General features: G+C 50.3%; 4 protein-coding genes across 4 annotated transcripts; 1 reads left to right on the top strand and 3 right to left on the bottom strand.

Moving 5' to 3' along the window:
* Positions 1-2,194: 2,194 nt before the first annotated feature.
* N7509_011244 (uncharacterized protein) lies at positions 2,195-7,904 on the bottom strand (the record flags this gene model as incomplete). The annotated part of the gene is made up of 3 exons (XM_056635881.1): positions 2,195-3,362; positions 3,413-6,084; positions 6,144-7,904. 3 exons carry the CDS (start codon positions 7,902-7,904, stop codon positions 2,195-2,197), a joined length of 5,601 nt encoding a protein of 1,866 aa, XP_056486501.1.
* A 1,088-nt stretch (positions 7,905-8,992) lies between these two features.
* N7509_011243 (uncharacterized protein) lies at positions 8,993-11,838 on the bottom strand (the record flags this gene model as incomplete). The annotated part of the gene is made up of 2 exons (XM_056635880.1): positions 8,993-11,611; positions 11,674-11,838. The coding sequence occupies 2 exons, from the start codon at positions 11,836-11,838 to the stop codon at positions 8,993-8,995; spliced, it is 2,784 nt and encodes a 927-aa protein (XP_056486500.1).
* Positions 11,839-12,264: 426 nt separating this feature from the next.
* Positions 12,265-15,934, top strand: N7509_011242 (uncharacterized protein; the record flags this gene model as incomplete). The annotated part of the gene is made up of 4 exons (XM_056635879.1): positions 12,265-12,355; positions 12,407-13,288; positions 13,353-15,181; positions 15,230-15,934. 4 exons carry the CDS (start codon positions 12,265-12,267, stop codon positions 15,932-15,934), a joined length of 3,507 nt encoding a protein of 1,168 aa, XP_056486499.1.
* A 576-nt stretch (positions 15,935-16,510) lies between these two features.
* On the bottom strand, positions 16,511-17,037 carry N7509_011241 (YciI family protein; the record flags this gene model as incomplete). The annotated part of the gene is made up of 4 exons (XM_056635878.1): positions 16,511-16,543; positions 16,601-16,764; positions 16,841-16,896; positions 16,952-17,037. The coding sequence occupies 4 exons, from the start codon at positions 17,035-17,037 to the stop codon at positions 16,511-16,513; spliced, it is 339 nt and encodes a 112-aa protein (XP_056486498.1).
* Between the last annotated feature and the right edge of the window lie 241 nt (positions 17,038-17,278).

Genomic DNA, 17,278 nt, shown 5'->3' with positions numbered 1-17,278 from the left:
TTTCTATTCTTACCATTTCAAGATTTCAATTTGTCTTCTGGCGGTACTTTATTTTATTACTTAGTCTAATGGAAACAAGAATTTATCACAACACAGACTGCCTCACCCTTATGATCATCAACCAATTTGCCACGCACTCCATGGGGTATTAGCATTGTCCGCCAGCCTCTGTAGCGGGTAGCAAGATTAACTCAATATTTCTTCGTTCCTGATCGGAGAATAGCGCTTGCTTGGTGTATCCCTTGACAACAAATAGTTTCTCCTCTTATCCAGCAACTCAAAGTCCTGATCGATCCAGGCCTGTCTATCATACGTCTCGATCTGTTTGCGTCAGATCATATTTCAATAGAAGAAAATAATGGTTGCTGCTAACATTCAAAAGGTGTTCGCCGTCGAAGTCCCCGAGGCATTTTATTCTCCGGTGTAACGATAGATATTGGTGTCTGCTCACCGCACAGTTGAATAGTTAGCACTCTTTATCAAAGTTAAGCAATAGGTTAAAGCTATGTCAATTTACCAGCTCAACCTCAGCCACCAAACGAGTCCGGGTCCGGGCCAAGTAGGCTGTAAAAGCCGCCGAAAGTATCAATTCCAGAACGGCCACGAAGAGGGCATAAAGAGTGCATACACTGAAAAGCATATTGGATAGATATTGGTTATAAGCAAAATGAAATGGTAACCTCAGATCAAGGAAGGGTAAAGAAGCAAAGGCATTTTGCACTTATACTTTTACTGACACACCAAGGCTGAAGGCCACAGGCCACGCCTGCGAACACAACGGACAAGGATCTTGACAAAAAAAATGACAGATCATCCCTTTGCAATCTTAGACTGCATGGTTGAGAAAGTCCCGGTTCCAAAACGCCCCTCTAAATCAGTAGCCAGGATTACCGGTTCTAGATCGAGGAGTCCTGGTTCAAGTCCTGGCCAGCGGTGTAGTAGATGCAACAGAATTACTCCTTCATTCAATCATTGATATCCCCGAACACGGTCCCAGGACAACGGATCGTGGAAGTCAAACCAAAGCGCTGGGACAACAAGGAGTCAAACTAAACAGTCCCGCTGAACCGCATTGTGCCGCTCCGCTCTGCAGGGCCATTGCATCTGGGCACAGCTGTGCATTCATCCGGTTGGACACAACACCCAAAACCAGAGAAAACACAGATCCTTCCCTAGAACAGAAAAGCGGAATAAAGGCTCGCATGAAAATAGCACTAGCACCAATAAAATCCTCCGAGGAATCCTTTTGATATTGTGATTTGCAAAAACCATTACCAAATTGGTCATAGCCCATAAACCCGGGCACACACCTACGCAGAAAAGCGCAAAGCCCAGGCCCCCTCGGAGTCGAAACACTTGGTATGCATACCGGGTCATTCCCATGTCTCCCCGAGCAATCAGCGATGCCATTGTGAGAAATTCATCCGCCGTTCAGCGTGTGTGTTAGCGACAGAATGATCTGGTCCCAGTGGGCCGAACTACCGCCGGGCCGTTCGCACTTACCACCCTACTGGGTCTGAGAGGACCAGATGGCTGGGAGCATACTATTTACGAGGCAGAAGGGTACTATGATGAAGGATTTTCTATTTGATACTGTGATTATGATCGAATGGAATTTTTTACTCCGTTCCTTGTTCAGTGCTTTGCTTCGCTTCGCCTTGACCCTCAGCTGCGCCCCATTGCTTTTGAATAAAGGTCCTCTTCCCCCTCAGTTCCCCTTTCAAAAGTACCGGTACTCCTCCCCCCTCCCCCCTTCTAAATCAGGTACTGTCCATGCCGATCAGTCTGCGGCTCTTTATTATTCGCTTCCGCCTTGGAGGGGAGTTGCTGTCCTCTGGGCTGCCTGAAACTGCCGTGGATGAAAATCCACAACGGATATCGCAAGTACCATGGAACAGGTGACACATTTTACCTTACTTCAGATAGGCAGACGAATATGAAGAATGACATTATTCATTCAAATGATAAGATGCTGTCGCTATGACTCAAGACTTTGGACGGCATATAAAAATCAAACTCCAGTGATGCAATGCAACCATGCATGCTGTGTACAAAGCCAACCCAACCAACACCAGGCCTAGTCCCAGGCTCAGTCCAACCCATGTGGAAGTAAAGAACAGAAACTCCATACACGCAACGCTCACATGCACAAATCAAATCCACCGCTCTTTATACTCGAAATAGAAGTCGCCAGTTATTGATTGCATGGCTTATTTGTAATTGCTTTCCGACGAAGCACACCCAACTCCTCCAATTTCTTCCACGCTCTTTCCATGTCCGGGGAGTCCTCACCCAGGGATGGGCGAAGATCCAGTCCGTCCATATTGTGCAATGAGCCGCTGGTTCCAGCGTATAATAGTAGCTCGAGGACACTCCGACGTAGTCTCGTGGCTTTGTCTAGACGACCCAGATATTTTTGATCCGCTTGAGGATCGGCCGGTGGTAATGTGAAGGGATCATTGATCTCCACTTCCCGATCACTCTTCGCTCCGTCTTCCCAATTGACCGGTTGGCCGAGCGAATCATTACGGTCCATATCAGCAAGGGCATCTGAAAGATCCCGTCGATCTTCTTGCTGCTGAACGATTGCCTTCTCTTGGTCTTTCAGCTTTTTGCGATCCACATTTGTGCCATTTCCCGTGACAGCTGGGGGGTAGAAGCCGACGGTGAGAGGGTTGCCACGGATGTCAAGTTTGCGGAGTGAACATGCACTTCCCCGACCTGTCCGACCAAGTCGACTTAGAATTTGGCAAATGCGGCGCATTCTTTCAAGGCGGTTATTCACTACCGTGAGTCGGGCGAGACAATTCATTCCAACTAATGGCTCCAGCTTGGCGATCGAATTGAAGTTCAGGTTGAGAACCTTGAGGTTCGGATAGCTGGCTGAAAATCCGCTTGGCAGGGCATTTAAAGTACAACCCGCGAGGTCGAGAAGTTGCAGTCGAAGCAAAGGGGACGATGGCGATAAACACGTAGGTGAAAGCTTGTTGGATGACAGGAAGACTTTCCGAATGTCTTTCACAGATCCCAGGTCAATGTCAAATGCAGAGTCCAATGATGGCTGCGTTTGATCTCGGACAGAAAGGACCTCCAGGTTGTGACAGTGCTGCAGGCCAGCAATACTTGCCAGGGAGTTTTGATCGAGATAGAGCAGGCTCACGGATGAAAAAGGCGTGGCATCAAAGATGTCCAACGTATTCTCGCAGAGCTTGAGAGCACGTAGACTTATTAGTGAGCTAGGCGACTCAAGTCGGGAGATCTGGTTGGCACTGAGATCAAGAGTAACAAGCGATGGAAGCCACTCGATGTTGTGGACAGAGGTCAGGCAGTTATGGCTCAAGTCGAGATCGCGAAGGCGCGTTCTATTGTCACGTTAGCATTTGCAATTTCTCCCACCAGGCAGATGACTTACAATTCGGCCCCCTCGAAGTCTACAGCTGTCACCGAGTTATTTCTGAGTTTCAAACTCAACAACCCGTTCATGTCAAGAATCCCATCGATGTTGCGGATTTGGTTGTCATTTGCCTTCAGCTCTCTCAGGTGGATCAAGCTGGAAAAACCGTCCAACGTCTCGATGTCATTGCCGGATATATCAAGATACTGCAAATTGTGGAGGTGGCTCCAAGGGGTGAGATTGGACAGGCAGTTGCGAGGAATCTTCAAAGTCCGAAGAGACGAAGGAACTCCACTCAACTGACCAATGTCATTGTCGGAGACATCAAGCTCTTCAAGACGTGGACAGAAATCACTCAACTTGTGCAGAGTGATCAGGCTTTTTTGACGGAGTACCAATCGACGAACATGTTCCCAGTAGGGTTCGTATGGCTCAACATCAGTAATGTGCTTGATCAAATCTTCTGTCGCAAGAGCAAAAGTGCCATGCACCTGTCGCAAAGAACCAGGGTGTGTACGCTGCGCAACATAGGTCATCTCAAGGTTCAATGGGTTATCTGGCTCATTGACTGAGAAATCAGGGAGTGGGCTCATATGGAAGCTATAGGTGGTATCTTGCCCATCGCTAACGGGGACCAGGGACGTCCCTGCGCCATTAGGTGTTTGCTGAACAGTCATTGTCTCATTTCTTTGGACGAGGCTCAGTTCATCCATTCCCTCTTCGTTGCGTTCCTCGATTCGGGAAATCGGTCGTCGGACGAATGGCTGACCAGCAACCGAAGATTGACGACCGGCAGAGCGAGGAACAGGGTGCGTTGAACCATTTTGCTGGTTTGCACTGGCGGATGGATTATTCGAGTCTTCTGGGGCAGCAGGTGAGTCAGGAGCATCTGAATCGTCTCGATACGCAATATGTGAGACGAGAGGGGACGAGAACGAAATGGTGGGAACCCGATTTTGCTTAGGTCGCGGCTGAGCGGTTGGTTCTGACTCCGGATCGACGGCATTATCTTCGGTGTCGCCGGTGTCGCGCACTGCATTTGTCTCCTTGGAAGCAGGACGAGTACCTGAATTAGGAACACTTGCTGCGAGTCGCGAAGCTCCCGATTTGGTGGAATTTGTGTTGTCCGATGGCTCTCCATCCCTTGAATGAGGCCTCTTCTCGAGTTTCCGGGGCGAGCTCCCTGCGCCGGATGGAGTTCGAGAATGTTGCCCGTCGGTACTTTTTGACGGGGAGTTCAATCCATGGACTCTCATCATTTCCTGAAGTTCATCCACGCTCAGGTCGGGAATGTCCCGGAAGGGATCCTCGTCTCCATCCTCTCTGAGCACCCTCTTCGCCGGTTGTCTTTCATCGCCCTTAACCCATTGATGCTTGGATTTATCATATGTAAACCCATTCACCTCTTCTGGGATTAGATGCGATACCAAATCAGATGAAAGTATCCCCTTTGCTTGTGAGTTCTGGGAAGAGCCAGTCGGGACTGAGTTGATACTGAAGCCGGACATTTGCGTATTGATTGTCATGAGATCTTCTGCGATGTTGGCTGCAACGTCATCAATCGGGCCGCTAACTTTCCGTTTTCTTTGTTCCCTGCCCAACCAGCCCATACTTGATTCGCCAGGGGCTTTGAGCTCCGCGTTTATATTCAACAACATGTCGTGGGTACCCATCTCTGGATCCTCGTTTTCTTGATACTTCTTGAGGTGATTCAGAATCTGCGGTCTCATTTCTTTCAGCTCTCGCATTTTGCGAAGATCGGTACCATCTCGGCTAGGTGGCCGAGAGAATGCCTCGCGCGTAGATTCGTCTTCGTAACTGAAGTTCTCCTCTTCACTGTCTCCATCTGATTCTTGCAGGCTAGTCATCACAGCAGCTGGCCGACCTTTAGCACGAATGAGGTCCATGACTTTCGTCGCTTCGTTCAAATAATCCTGGGTGGTAATGGAACCTTTTCGGGATGAATCACTGGTGCCGGTGATTTTGAGCATTGGAATGTCACCTTCAATTGAAAATGAGTCGGAATAGTCAAGCTCGTTGTAATTGGATTCCGAAAAGTCTCTTGTCGGTCCATTTGTGGCCTCAAGTGCAGATCGAATTTGGCTCGGAGTGGGTGTTCGAGGTCGCTGCATGGATTTGGAGAGGCCCGGGGGTGCCAGGTAGTCACCGTTCTCCATTTGGACCTTGTGTTGCATCAAGCTGCGTTGCAGTAAAGACATACTGTCGCCGTATTTCTGATTATGTTCGGGGCTCTTTTGGGTATGGTCAGGCTCGACGTTCTCATCTCGCAATATCGTTCGGCGGCGTTTGGCGATTGGGTCGGCCGCGGTTTTGGGGACCCGTTTGGTTTCGGGGCCGATGTTCTCCTTTTGATTCACACGCGAAGACCACGACGCATCACGCCTATTTTCAAAGTAGCTTTGTCGCGTCCAAGCTGAGGGCTTTCGTGTGAAACCTGAGCTCGCAGAGCGGGCGTAGTGCAAAGAGCCCAACTGGGAAGATGGATGACGGAGATATTGCTGGCGGATGGAAACTTGTCTTCGAGAGGTAGGGCGAGATCCAAAGCCATTAGACTCATCGTAGACGAGCTGATGTTCATATGGGCTCGCATCGGAGAAGTCGAATTGATCCAATTCCCCATCTCCAAACCTACTGATCCGGGGGCGGGAGACATTCCGCGACGCCAATCGCTCATTTCGTCGTGGTGTGATCTCACTCAACGGTTCCTGGCGAGCATTCAAGAAGCTACGGCTCTCTCCTTTGCGCCGGGCCTCTTCCGAGGAGACGGGGGATCGTCTCCATCCGATCCATCTTCAAATGTTTCCTCAAACTGGCTCATGCGGCGTAGAAGACGATTGTTCGTAAAAGTATCATGCTCTCCAAATAGCTTCAACGGGCTGCCCGACGACGGCATTGCTGTTTCCTTCGAGGCTTCATCGGCATCCCCAGATGTTGATGGACGAACATGAGACGAAGAAGGTCGAGGTAGATTTGGGGAACGGGAGCGCGAAGGGTTGAAGAGGGGCGAGCTGCGAATTTTGGTGTTGGCAAGAGTCGCGGGGGACAAGCGGTAGGAGGGAAAGGGCGAAGGTGAGAAGCGCCGGTTGTTGTGGTTGTTGTTAGGACGACTCACCACTCGGCGGCTAAAGTCAAGAGTCCCCATTGACAAGTCTTGCGGAAGAGAGTGGCTTGTGACATCTAGCAAACTATCATCGTGAGGTGATCCGTCAGGTCGGGGTTCGCTATTATTATAGAAAAGCAAGCTATCGCTGACTGGGGAGTCTGGGCGACTGTTATCCACCGACAGACTCTCCAATTTGTTGGTGACTTGCTTCAATGCCGATTTGATCACCTCGGACGTGCCATTGCCTGAGAGGGTATTGGGTCGAGTGAACGTGATGGGTGTGATGCCCTCATTGCGAAGGTCCTCCAACCCGCTCGCGGTTCGGATCCCCGTATCGTTGAGATCGGTGTGAGAAAGTCCCTCCTCGTCATGGGCCTGCTTCTTTGCCCATGGTGCCCGATTGACTGTGCCCAAGGGTGATTCGATCCCGGTACCCCAGGGTTCATCCTCGTCCTTGTACTCGTCGTCGCGTTGCGCGTCATCGTGATAAGCATTGATCTCCTCCTCCACGATATCCTCCTCTCCAGCCGCGCTGTCGCGTCTCGATGGGGTGTCGGTGAAATCCCACAGTTGGTCGTCCTCTTGCTTGGTGAATCGAATGGAGCCCGGTTGTTTGGCGGTCGCAGAGCCAGGCGTCGGCGGTTTAAACACGCTTTCGAGGCCCATAGGTGCGAACAGATCCCGCTGTTCGCCCGCCGCGATCTCACCCTGCACCAATCGTCTCCGCCATTCGGGGGTGGCTGCGCCTTCATCCTTGATCTTTTTCGGTTTGATCTGGACGGTATCTGTGCTCTGAAAACTGGATTGGCTGGAGATATTCGAGACGGATCGAAGCGGGGAACGCGTTTCCATCGTCTGCGGCTGTTTGCCCGCCGCGATGGGAGCCGGCTTGGGGCTGCGCTTGCTGCTCAGTTTCGCACTGGGTTTCGAGGTGGATCGGGGCGATTTGGGGGAGTTGGGCGATTTGGGGGTAGTTGTTTTGGATTTGGCGGGGGTCGGCGTCTGGACTTTCGAGGGTGTCTTGGGGGTGCGAGGGGTCTTTGGGGTCGGAGGTTCTCGTTTGATGAAGTGACAGGGCCGAGTCACTTTTTTAGAAAAATCACGCTGTTGTCTTCGTGCGGGCGTCGAACGAGCGGGTGAGGATTGATCGATGGATCGCCGGGCGGGCACTGGAATGCGACTGGGGGAATTCTGGACCGAATTCTGGACTGAATTCTGCACACTCTGCCCTGGCGAGGAGGGTAAGAGTTCCGACTTGGAGGGGGTTGTCGTAGCTGGATCTGGAGCTGAAGCTGGAGCTGGAGCTGGAGCTGGAGCTGGCGTAGTGGGTGTCGTAGGCACCGACGGCCAGTCGTCGGACAGGCTGTCGAGCCATGGTTGGCTCATTTTCCCTTTGTTATGATGTGATGTTGTCGGTGCTGATAAAGGCGGTTGCTATGCGGCCCAGGCGCGCGTCACAAAGACCGGGTCGCGCTCCAATGGGCGTAGGCAGAAGGGCAAAAGCAAGTAGGTCAGTCGAACATGGAGGCATTGGATGTGAAACTGGGGCCTTCGAGGAACGGTGGGTGTGCGGAGATGAAACGAAACGAGATGAGCTGAGATGCGATGGGCCCAAGTTCCAAGTTCAGCTCCACCAGAGCTCCCTTGTTTATTTGCTTTCCCGCCCTACGAGTATACTCGTACTAGTTAGTAGTTACCACCCAGTGATTTCACTTCTGTATGCCCACTGGCAGGTTACTGTACTGGACTCTCTTGATCCTCTATATTGGAACTGGAATGTTTTTGTTGTTCCCTTCCACCTTCTCTCTGATTGGTGCCCCATACTCCCCCACAATCCCTTCCTGGCCGATATTTCCACCCGTTCGAGGGTCACTATTGACCCTGATATCTATGCGAGGGGTCTTTGATACTATCACCTTTTGCTTTTTCAAATTCTTCCCTTTCCGGTTGCTACTAGTGGTACTACCGATAGTACCTGTTGAAACGCTTATCTTTGGTTTGCCGAGGTATGTGTTACTACTAGTTAGTAGCCCTGGAGTACTAGGTACTAGTATTAGTACCGGGGCCTACCTACCTAGTAATACTATTTTGGCCGAGACTCGGAGGATATATATCGTGGGATCCACCGTGACCTGCATTTCGCCACAACTTGAAAAATTCTCGGCTTCAAGTTTAAAGTGTCTGCTTGGATTAAATATTACTCATCGTCATACATGGACCCTGGATGTACTAAAGTAGTACACAGTAATGCTACCTAGTAGTACTACTAGTACAAGCAGCTCATTCTATTAACGGCCGATAGTATCAGAATCGTGCTAGTGGTACTAGTAGGTGCTGAGTAAAAGCCAAAGAGTACAAATTTGAAGAAATGCCAATATTTATTTTCCCCACCCGACTCCTATGATACTTGGTTCGTGAATGTTACAATGGTATGAGATCGAAACGAAAAAGCATGTCTACCAGAGACCATAACCTTAGACAACGAGCTTTTCGAAAGAGTATTGCCCGACAGCCTTGCGACGAAGGTATCCAATCTCACGACTGCTACGGGCCTTGGTCTCCCCAGTAGACTTCTTCTTGGCGAGTGAAACATCCGCCGAAGTGGGCTTAAGAGACAGCGGCAGCATCTTGCCGCTAGCGTCACCGTCATATCCATCCTCACCCTCACCGGGACGAGTGAAGATCATCAGATCAGCACCATTGAGTTTCTCATGGCGGACCAGTTGAGACTGAGGAGCGGCAGCAGCTTCGCTGACCGCACCGTTGGTAGCATCTGTAGGCTTGGCCGAGGTGGCGGCCTGGCTGGCAAAGCTGAGATACTCGCGTAGAATACCCTTGAGGTAGGTAGCTTCTTCAACGCCGGCAAGGGCTGCTGATACCTCGGATTTCATATCAGCAATGAGCTCCGCTTCGCGGCTGGCAGAGGCAATAGCCGAATCCGATTCGTCGTCAAGGTCGTTCACGGCCGGAAGAGCAGAGACCCAGCCAGATGGGCCAACGGCATCCACGGATGCAGTAATCAGATCGATGATGGCATTAAGGGAGAGGGAAGGAGTGATCTGATCAAGAGTGATCGGGGTAGGAGGGTTTTCGGTGAAACGAGAGGTAGAGCCACCAGTAGCGAGAGAAAGACGAAGGTGATGGACCATGGTAAGAAGGTCTGCGCGCGACAGGTTTGATCGGAGGGACTGAACAACAGAGACCTGGGGCTGGGAGTGAATCTTCCTGAGAGTATAGTTCAGGCCGAAGAAGATATACTTCAAAGGAGCCTTTTCAGCGCCAAGGTGGCGGGTCAATTCTTGAGTTGGGGTAGCCACGTCTCCGTTTGTGATAGCGCGAGCCGTCTCCTCCAAGGCACCGGAGTGCAGGCGGGCTTGGCCAAGGAAGTATTTCAAGGCGTAGGCAAGTTCATTGGGCGAAATAACAGCAGGACCACGGAGCACCTGGTTGACTTGCTTCAAGGAAGAATCCGAGTCGATCAAAGCCTGCACGAAGGAACCAGTCGGAAGGGACTGGAGGATGCGAGGCTTGTAAGCACGACGGAGTGCGATCTCAACATTATCCGGCGACAGGTGACCTAACCGCACAAGCCAGCCGCATGTCACGGAGGGCCACAGGACAATGCGCAGTTGAGATGAAGAAGACGCCGAGGTTTTATCTTGGGCAGCAGAATCCTCAATCGCGAAGATCTTAGATAGCAAGAAGAGAGTGGATTCGGGGTTGACGTATTGTCCTCGCGCGGGGAGTTGCTGAGACTCAGAGGCACCGAAATAATCCCGAACAGTCTTGTCGAACTTGGTGCTATCGCGTGACTTTGTCGCCTCGTTAATATCTTTGGTAAATTGATCCCATTTCTCAACCTGCTCAGGAGAAGTCAAGTGGAGGGATGTCATGTTCTCAGAGCGGTGCTTCTTGGATGCCGTATCCCACTGCGTAGCGGATGAACCAATGCCTCGTCCAATAGCATCAATCAGCAATCCATCGCGCGATCGCTTGAGAGATGGACCAGAGTGGCTATGCAAAGAAGTCAGATCGAATCCGACAAGGGTGTTTCCTTTAGCCGCAACGGCCATTCCAAGTTTCGCAAAATAACTGATAAAGACTGTAGGCTCGGTGGTCGACCCGCCTACTGAGAGGACATCGCTGGCAGCGATACTGCGCTGAATGGATTGATACTGAGTATCGTACACTGCAATCAAAGATTCACTTGCGCCGATAACACACTGAGGAGAGACGCGCATGACCGATGAGAACTTCTCATCCAGTACGAATTGAGAAGTGACAGAAGGAGAGTATTGGGAGAGATCAATATTCACGAATCCGTTCTCAAAGGAGAGCTGGAGTCCGGCGGAACCGGCGTGGAAGCTCCACTGAAGCGCATTCGTGTTAACTTTGTCAAGTCCGGTAGGCGCTGGAACTTGGATCGTTTGAAGGTGGCGAAGGCGCTGGCTCTCTTCAAGACCGCCCGACTTTGAGGTCGCAGGAACAGAGAACATTTGGACAATGACATCGCTCAAAGTAATCTGGTCGGAATTTTGAGGGTGGGACACGACGAGGAGGATAGATGGTTCCTCGGTGCTGGAGGCTGTAGAATCGCTCAGGGCAAGGGCAGCCAAATCTTGTCGTCTCTTGAACAAAGTCTTTTTGGCATCCTCCAGGTCGATCAAAAAGGACGAGTGAACCAGGTGGGTGGTGCGCACTTTGGCGATCTCACTGTGTTGGATACTCCAGTGCTGAGTCTTCAAGTCGGAGGACAAGCGGCGGACACGACCATCCTCGTGAACGGCTAGGATATCAAAGGGATCAACCTTATCCTCATCTTCGGTGCTGAAAGGAACGATTCCAACGAATTTTGCGGGGCTGCTGGAGTCGGTGATGGTGGCATTCGAAGAGGTGATCACGGGTGCGCTCAAACCATTCCCAATCTCTTCGACGAAACATTTGATTTGATGTTCAGGCTTCGTGGCGATAGTGTAGGTTTGTCTCTTGACAATGGACTTCTTGGACAGCTTGCGGCGGACGGAGCATGGTCGGCAAGAAAATGAAGACTGCGGTGGCACGGCGTAGGAGGTCACGAGTTTGGGGGTTTGAACCTAGAGCGAGAGAGAATTTTTTAGTTAGGTCTACAAAAGGAATGCAGCGGTGTGATTCCTACATTGTAAATGTTCACAGCCTCGCCATCAACAGTGACCGCGACTTCATAACGCTTGCGCTTTTTCGCATCGGCGAGACTGTAGACATCGCCGATACGAGTTTTACCCGTGGAGGCATGGAGGGGTCGAGGCAATTGTGCCAGAATAGACGGAGACTGCAGGTCCATGGCGACAGAGATCACAGTCACAATGACGATCACGATCTCAGCTTGACAAAGCCTTGATATCTGCTCCCTTCTCTGATCCAAGTGAAGCTGCGAGTCTCAATCCGCAAAAAAAATCTTCGGCCAAACAACGGCCCGGACCCACCAGAGGCTAGTCCAACTCCGGACTAGCGTGCTCGACGCTCCAACTGACATAATACAGCTGACATAATCAGATTTCGACGCGACAGGCGCGTCGTGTTGGAGGGTGATCTGCGGCGTGTAAAGTGGACGAGAGGGAGGTTACGAGTACAGTCCTCTTACTACTTTGGACTCTGTCTTTTACATGCTGCAGCTGGTCTCAGCCCCCCATACTCCCAAATCGTCAATGTGATATCTGCCTGGCGTTACATCTCTCCAATGTTCTTTTCTTGAGGTGGAAGTGAGAACATGCCCATGCCCATGGACACTATCGTCTCCAACCCGTCAGTGGCCATGGGGCAGAGCCAGCAGCCAGCAGTTCACCCCTTCTTCCGTCAAGGTGAGATGATCTGAGCCCTTCAAACAATTCATCAATTAACGAAGTCCTTAGATTTTGGCGTCACCTCACAGGCAACGCTCTCAGAACCCGAGACAGCAGCGATCCCTCCCTCGACTGCCTTCACTTCCGAATCTGCCTCCGTCGACATCCAATGCCCAAATACCGAAATCAAAGCCGAACCTGAACCCATAGCGCAGGAAGTTGACGGGACTACGATTGCCAATCGTCCGATCCCTCGGAGTCCGGAGGAAGACCTGAATGCAAATCGGCGAAAGAGACGCAGGACTGAGAAGCCTAAACCCCCCGTTGATGATGCGCCGCTTCAGGCTGGGCTAGCAGGATGGTTGGGTAAAGATATATCGACACCAGCAGCTTCAGCTTCAGCTTCCATCGACCCAGCGATCAACACCACAGCGGCCCTTCCTCCACCATTATTACCTGAGCCGACCTCTGTCGACACTGCCCCCGAGAAACCGCCAGCCGTCTCCGACAACGCAACTTCAGACCTTGCGCCCGATAGGAAGCGAAAAATAGTGAAGCTGAATTTAAACGGGAGGCTGCTGAGCTCTTCTCCCCCGATACCTGTTGAGGCTCCGGACCAAAAACGAACAACCGGGAAACGCGGACGACCCCGAAAGATCGAAAGCAGACTAGCAATTCTCAAATACGGCACTGCAGATGACAAAAGGCTAGCTAAATTGGTGGACGACATCATCCACGGGCGTTCGATGCATAAACCTGCGCCTGTCCGTCCATTGATTCCGGAGCCGCCCAAGGTGAAGAAGCCAGCGAAGCCCACCCATCCTTTCTTCCTCAAGAAACCCACGCAAGAATCCCAACCAGACTATCTACCTGAGTCCAAAACTCCCTCGCAGACGCCAGCCCAACAGCCATCCACCAATCAAACATCACGCGACACCCCAGTCGAGAAGCGTGAACCCCGGGCTTGGACCCTCTATCCAGTCTTCGTTTAGTAGCCGGGCAGCGAAATTCCCAGAGCTCGTTGAACCACTCTGGCCACCTAGAGATTTAGCTCACATTAGGTCTCTTGATTCTCAAACCAACGAATCTATCTTCCGGGCTTTTCAGAATGACCAAAGAAAATCAAAATTACGAGTGGTTTCAGTCACCGATGACGAGAACGCTCTTCTTGTCAGTACGTCCCGGGCACGAAAGGCTGCAGCTCTAGCTTCACAAGACGACAATGACTTCCGTTCGACTCTTCGTGTCCCTGGACGCCACATTGCAAGTGGTCGAGTTCTCCAGACAGCGATCGACAATCAAATGTCTTGGGCCACCGACCCACGTTCAATGAAAAATTTGTCCCTTCCGGTTATCTCAAATCTTCGATCCTCCTTACTTTCATCATTCTCAGCCTTTGATTGCGGGAAGTACGAAGCACAGCTTTGGGCTCACAAATATGCACCCAAAGCAGCAGCAGATGTCCTTCAAGTGGGACGTGAGGCTCATGTACTCCGTGACTGGTTACGGCATCTCAAAATCACTGCCGTTGACACAGGGAAACCATCAAAAGAAAGCGCGAAATCGAACGCAGAGAAGAAACGCAAGAAGAGGAAGAAGCAAGCGGACAAGCTCGACGGATTTATCATATCCAGTGAGGAAGAGGAGTCCGAAATGGACAATCTCTCTGGCTCGGACGATGAATTGGCGGGTCCTGTAACGATGTCTGCTCAGAAAACTGTTATTCGCTCAGGAGATCTTGCGAGGACTGCGGAGAAGAGCCGACTCACCAATGCGATACTCCTAAGTGGCCCACCGGGATCTGGAAAGACAGCCTCGGTCTACGCTGTGGCTAAAGAACTTGATTTTGAAATATTTGAGATCAACGCAGGTAGCCGACGAAGTGCCCGAGATATGCTGGAGAAGGTCGGGGACATGACACAAAACCACTTGGTGCACCTCCTGAACGAATCCGATGACACGCCTGCCAAGCCACGACCCTCGGACCCTGCCGATGAAGCTAAACAGAACAAGCTCATGAGCTTCTTCAAAGGCAAGCCGTCAAAAAACACCGGGTCCGATACGACTTCCGCCAAAACGAGCCCCAGGCCGCAGACAGATGAAAAACCCACTCGCGAACAGAAACAATCCTTGATCCTTCTAGAGGAAGTGGATGTTCTTTTTGAAGAAGATAAACAATTCTGGACGGGTGTCTTAACATTAATCAGCCAATCGAGACGACCGATCGTCATCACATGTAATGACGAGAGCCTCCTGCCTCTTCAGAATATGTCATTGCACGCCATTTTACGTTATCAAAAGCCGGCTCGCGATCTTGCAATCGACTACCTGCTTCTTGTCGCTGCAAATGAAGGCCATGTCTTGAAAAGGGATGCAGTCAGCAAGCTTTTTGACGCGGCCGGCATGGATGTTCGAAGATCGCTTATGGATCTCAACTTTTGGTGTCAAATCGGTGTTGGCAGTGACAAAGCGGGTCTCGACTGGATTCTTCCTTCCTGGCCCCCAGAGAGAAACACTGACGAAAACGGAGATCGGATGCGTGTTCTAAGTCTCAATACATACGAGTCCTATATGGGTTGGTTTAACCGAGACCTCTTGCTGGGTGAGGATTCCGAAGAGAAGGAGACGGAAGCTTTGAAGAATACCTTCCACTGGTGGAGACTCGGAATCCAGGACTCCGAGGATGCAGCTGGGCTCAGTGAGGTTGAGAAGTTGCCTCCGGATGATTTTCACGCAAAGTCAAGAATGGAGAAACTCGATATACTTGATCGGGAGATGGATTATTTAGATATGAGAAGCTCTCTAGATATTCTTTCTTCTCGATGTCAACTAGACATGTTGAAGGCAAGTTCATTCTGATCTGGCGACCGCGCCTCACTAACCATTGATTAGGATTCTGTTGATATCTCCGCACCCCTGATCCCCGACTCCCACCGATCGAACTATATAGAGGCCTATCCACTTCTTCAAGCCAGCCTAGAGCCCGAATACACTGCACTCAGCGAAACAATTGGCCTTTGGTTCTCTGCGTCAATCTCCAAGGCTTTCCGCACTCGCCATGATGATATGGAATCGGCCTACGCCAATCAAATGTTCAATGGCTGGCGACAGTCTGGCGCTCGCCGACAGGTCTTTCCCTCAAAATTGACCGAGTTCCAGAGAGTTTTTGAACCCCTCATGAGGTTCAACTATACAATGACACTGATGACCGGTCGACTCTCTCCTTCTTTTGAGAATACGTTGTCTCCTATCACTGAAGACCTCGCGCCCTATATTCGCTCTATCATGGTGTTTGACGGGCGCTTGAAGCATTATCGTGACTATCTCAGCGCACTGTCGAACCAGCAGAACCACCATGGAGAGAAGAAGCAGAGAAATACCCGAGCCAGCCGTGCAGCACTGGAAGGGGGCAACAAGGCTTCGGTGCGGAAGGAGAGGTGGTTCCCCGATGACACGGACTACTTTTTGGTACAAGGAACCGGGAAGCCCGAATGGCAAACCCTCTTGTTCCAGATGGGACATTTCCAAATCCAGCCGGCCGTGCAACAGAGCGAAAACAGCAGTGAGCAAGTTTCAGATGCCCCAGAAGAGCTTTAGATCTTTTCACCACGCGATATACCCACCGACCCGAATAACGACAAATACCAACAAATTTTTATGTACAAAATAACCATAGCTCTTAAAGTATAGCTTCAAGTTATACAAAGAAGGATTCTCACCGTGAATTCTAATGCAAAGATGACTTGCTTTTTAATTTCACGTCAACTTGCCTTGGCACTAGAATCCTCCACCATGTAAATATTTGCTTCACAAATCAAAATATTTCTTTAAACCGGATGTTGTCTATCGCAGCTTATCACAACATCTTCTGCCAGCACAAAAGTACTAGAGGAGAAGGTACTGGTTTGCAAGACGATCTTACCAAAATACTACTTGCATAAGATGAATTTGCTAACCGATTACTTCATCTTATTGCTTTAGTTTACCTCGGTCCCGCGGAACATTAAGAAAAAGCCACTTCCTGTCCAGGTTCGCTCCCGACGTTGAGGTCGGCTGATAGTTACAACTTGAAGTGTTGTGGCGTATAGTATTTAACAATTTTATTTAATTCTAAAAAACACGATTTCTTGCAGGAACTCGCTAGCTGAAGAGTACTGGGTAGTATGTATTTGTTCATGGGATTGGCTGTCTGACAGCTGGCACATACTAAAAACGACGAGAAATTAGCTGAAATCCACACAGTGAGTCCAAATACCAGCTTACGGGATAGATTTGAACTTTCTCAATATCCCACACTCCACTAGTAGCGTAAATATCATTCTTGATAATCTGCCGAACATCTTCGGCACTTTCGCCCGTGTAAACCACGACGCTGCCGATAAACTGGGGGTCGTTGCCCTCCTGAGGATGCTCCGAAAAGATCGCACCTAAAGCACGGAAACCTTAGCATCTTCGAGATACTATAATATTGAATTACAATAAATTAGTGCATGTTAAGCTTACCTCCGTCGACAAGTTTTCCATCGGCAATCAACGGTTGGATCCCTTCATAGTGACCACTTTATTGACGGTTAGCCTGAAGTATGTTTCAAGTAAAAACTGCTGCGACTCTACCTTTTGACATTTTTTCTTATGGCTAGAACATCAGGTCGGTCTGGCATGATGCATAAGAATTCCTTTTTCTTGCTCGCTGATGTCATGGCTCTCGAAAGAAAGCAAGGCCTTTGAGCAGTCCGTTGAACACGAACAAACGGCACAGCGGATTGAATCGCGGTCCGACTCCGAAACATGATGGTAGTTAATGATTCCAGAGAAAAGGGTATGGCCGTACTAGAGGGATATATCAAAACATTTCCTTTCCTGATCTTTATCTGCAAATATGATGTCGGAGGGCAGTCCCGATGAAAAGAAGTGGGTCGCGCATCATGTTCAACTTGATGT

This window comes from Penicillium cosmopolitanum, assembly GCF_028827165.1.
Source record: "Penicillium cosmopolitanum strain IBT 29677 chromosome Unknown utg000009l:1.0-9042332.0:1.0-9050551.0, whole genome shotgun sequence".
Classification (NCBI taxonomy): Eukaryota; Fungi; Ascomycota; class Eurotiomycetes; order Eurotiales; family Aspergillaceae; genus Penicillium; species Penicillium cosmopolitanum.
Note: the sequence above shows the minus strand (reverse complement) of the source record. Positions and strands in the feature narration are given on the sequence as shown.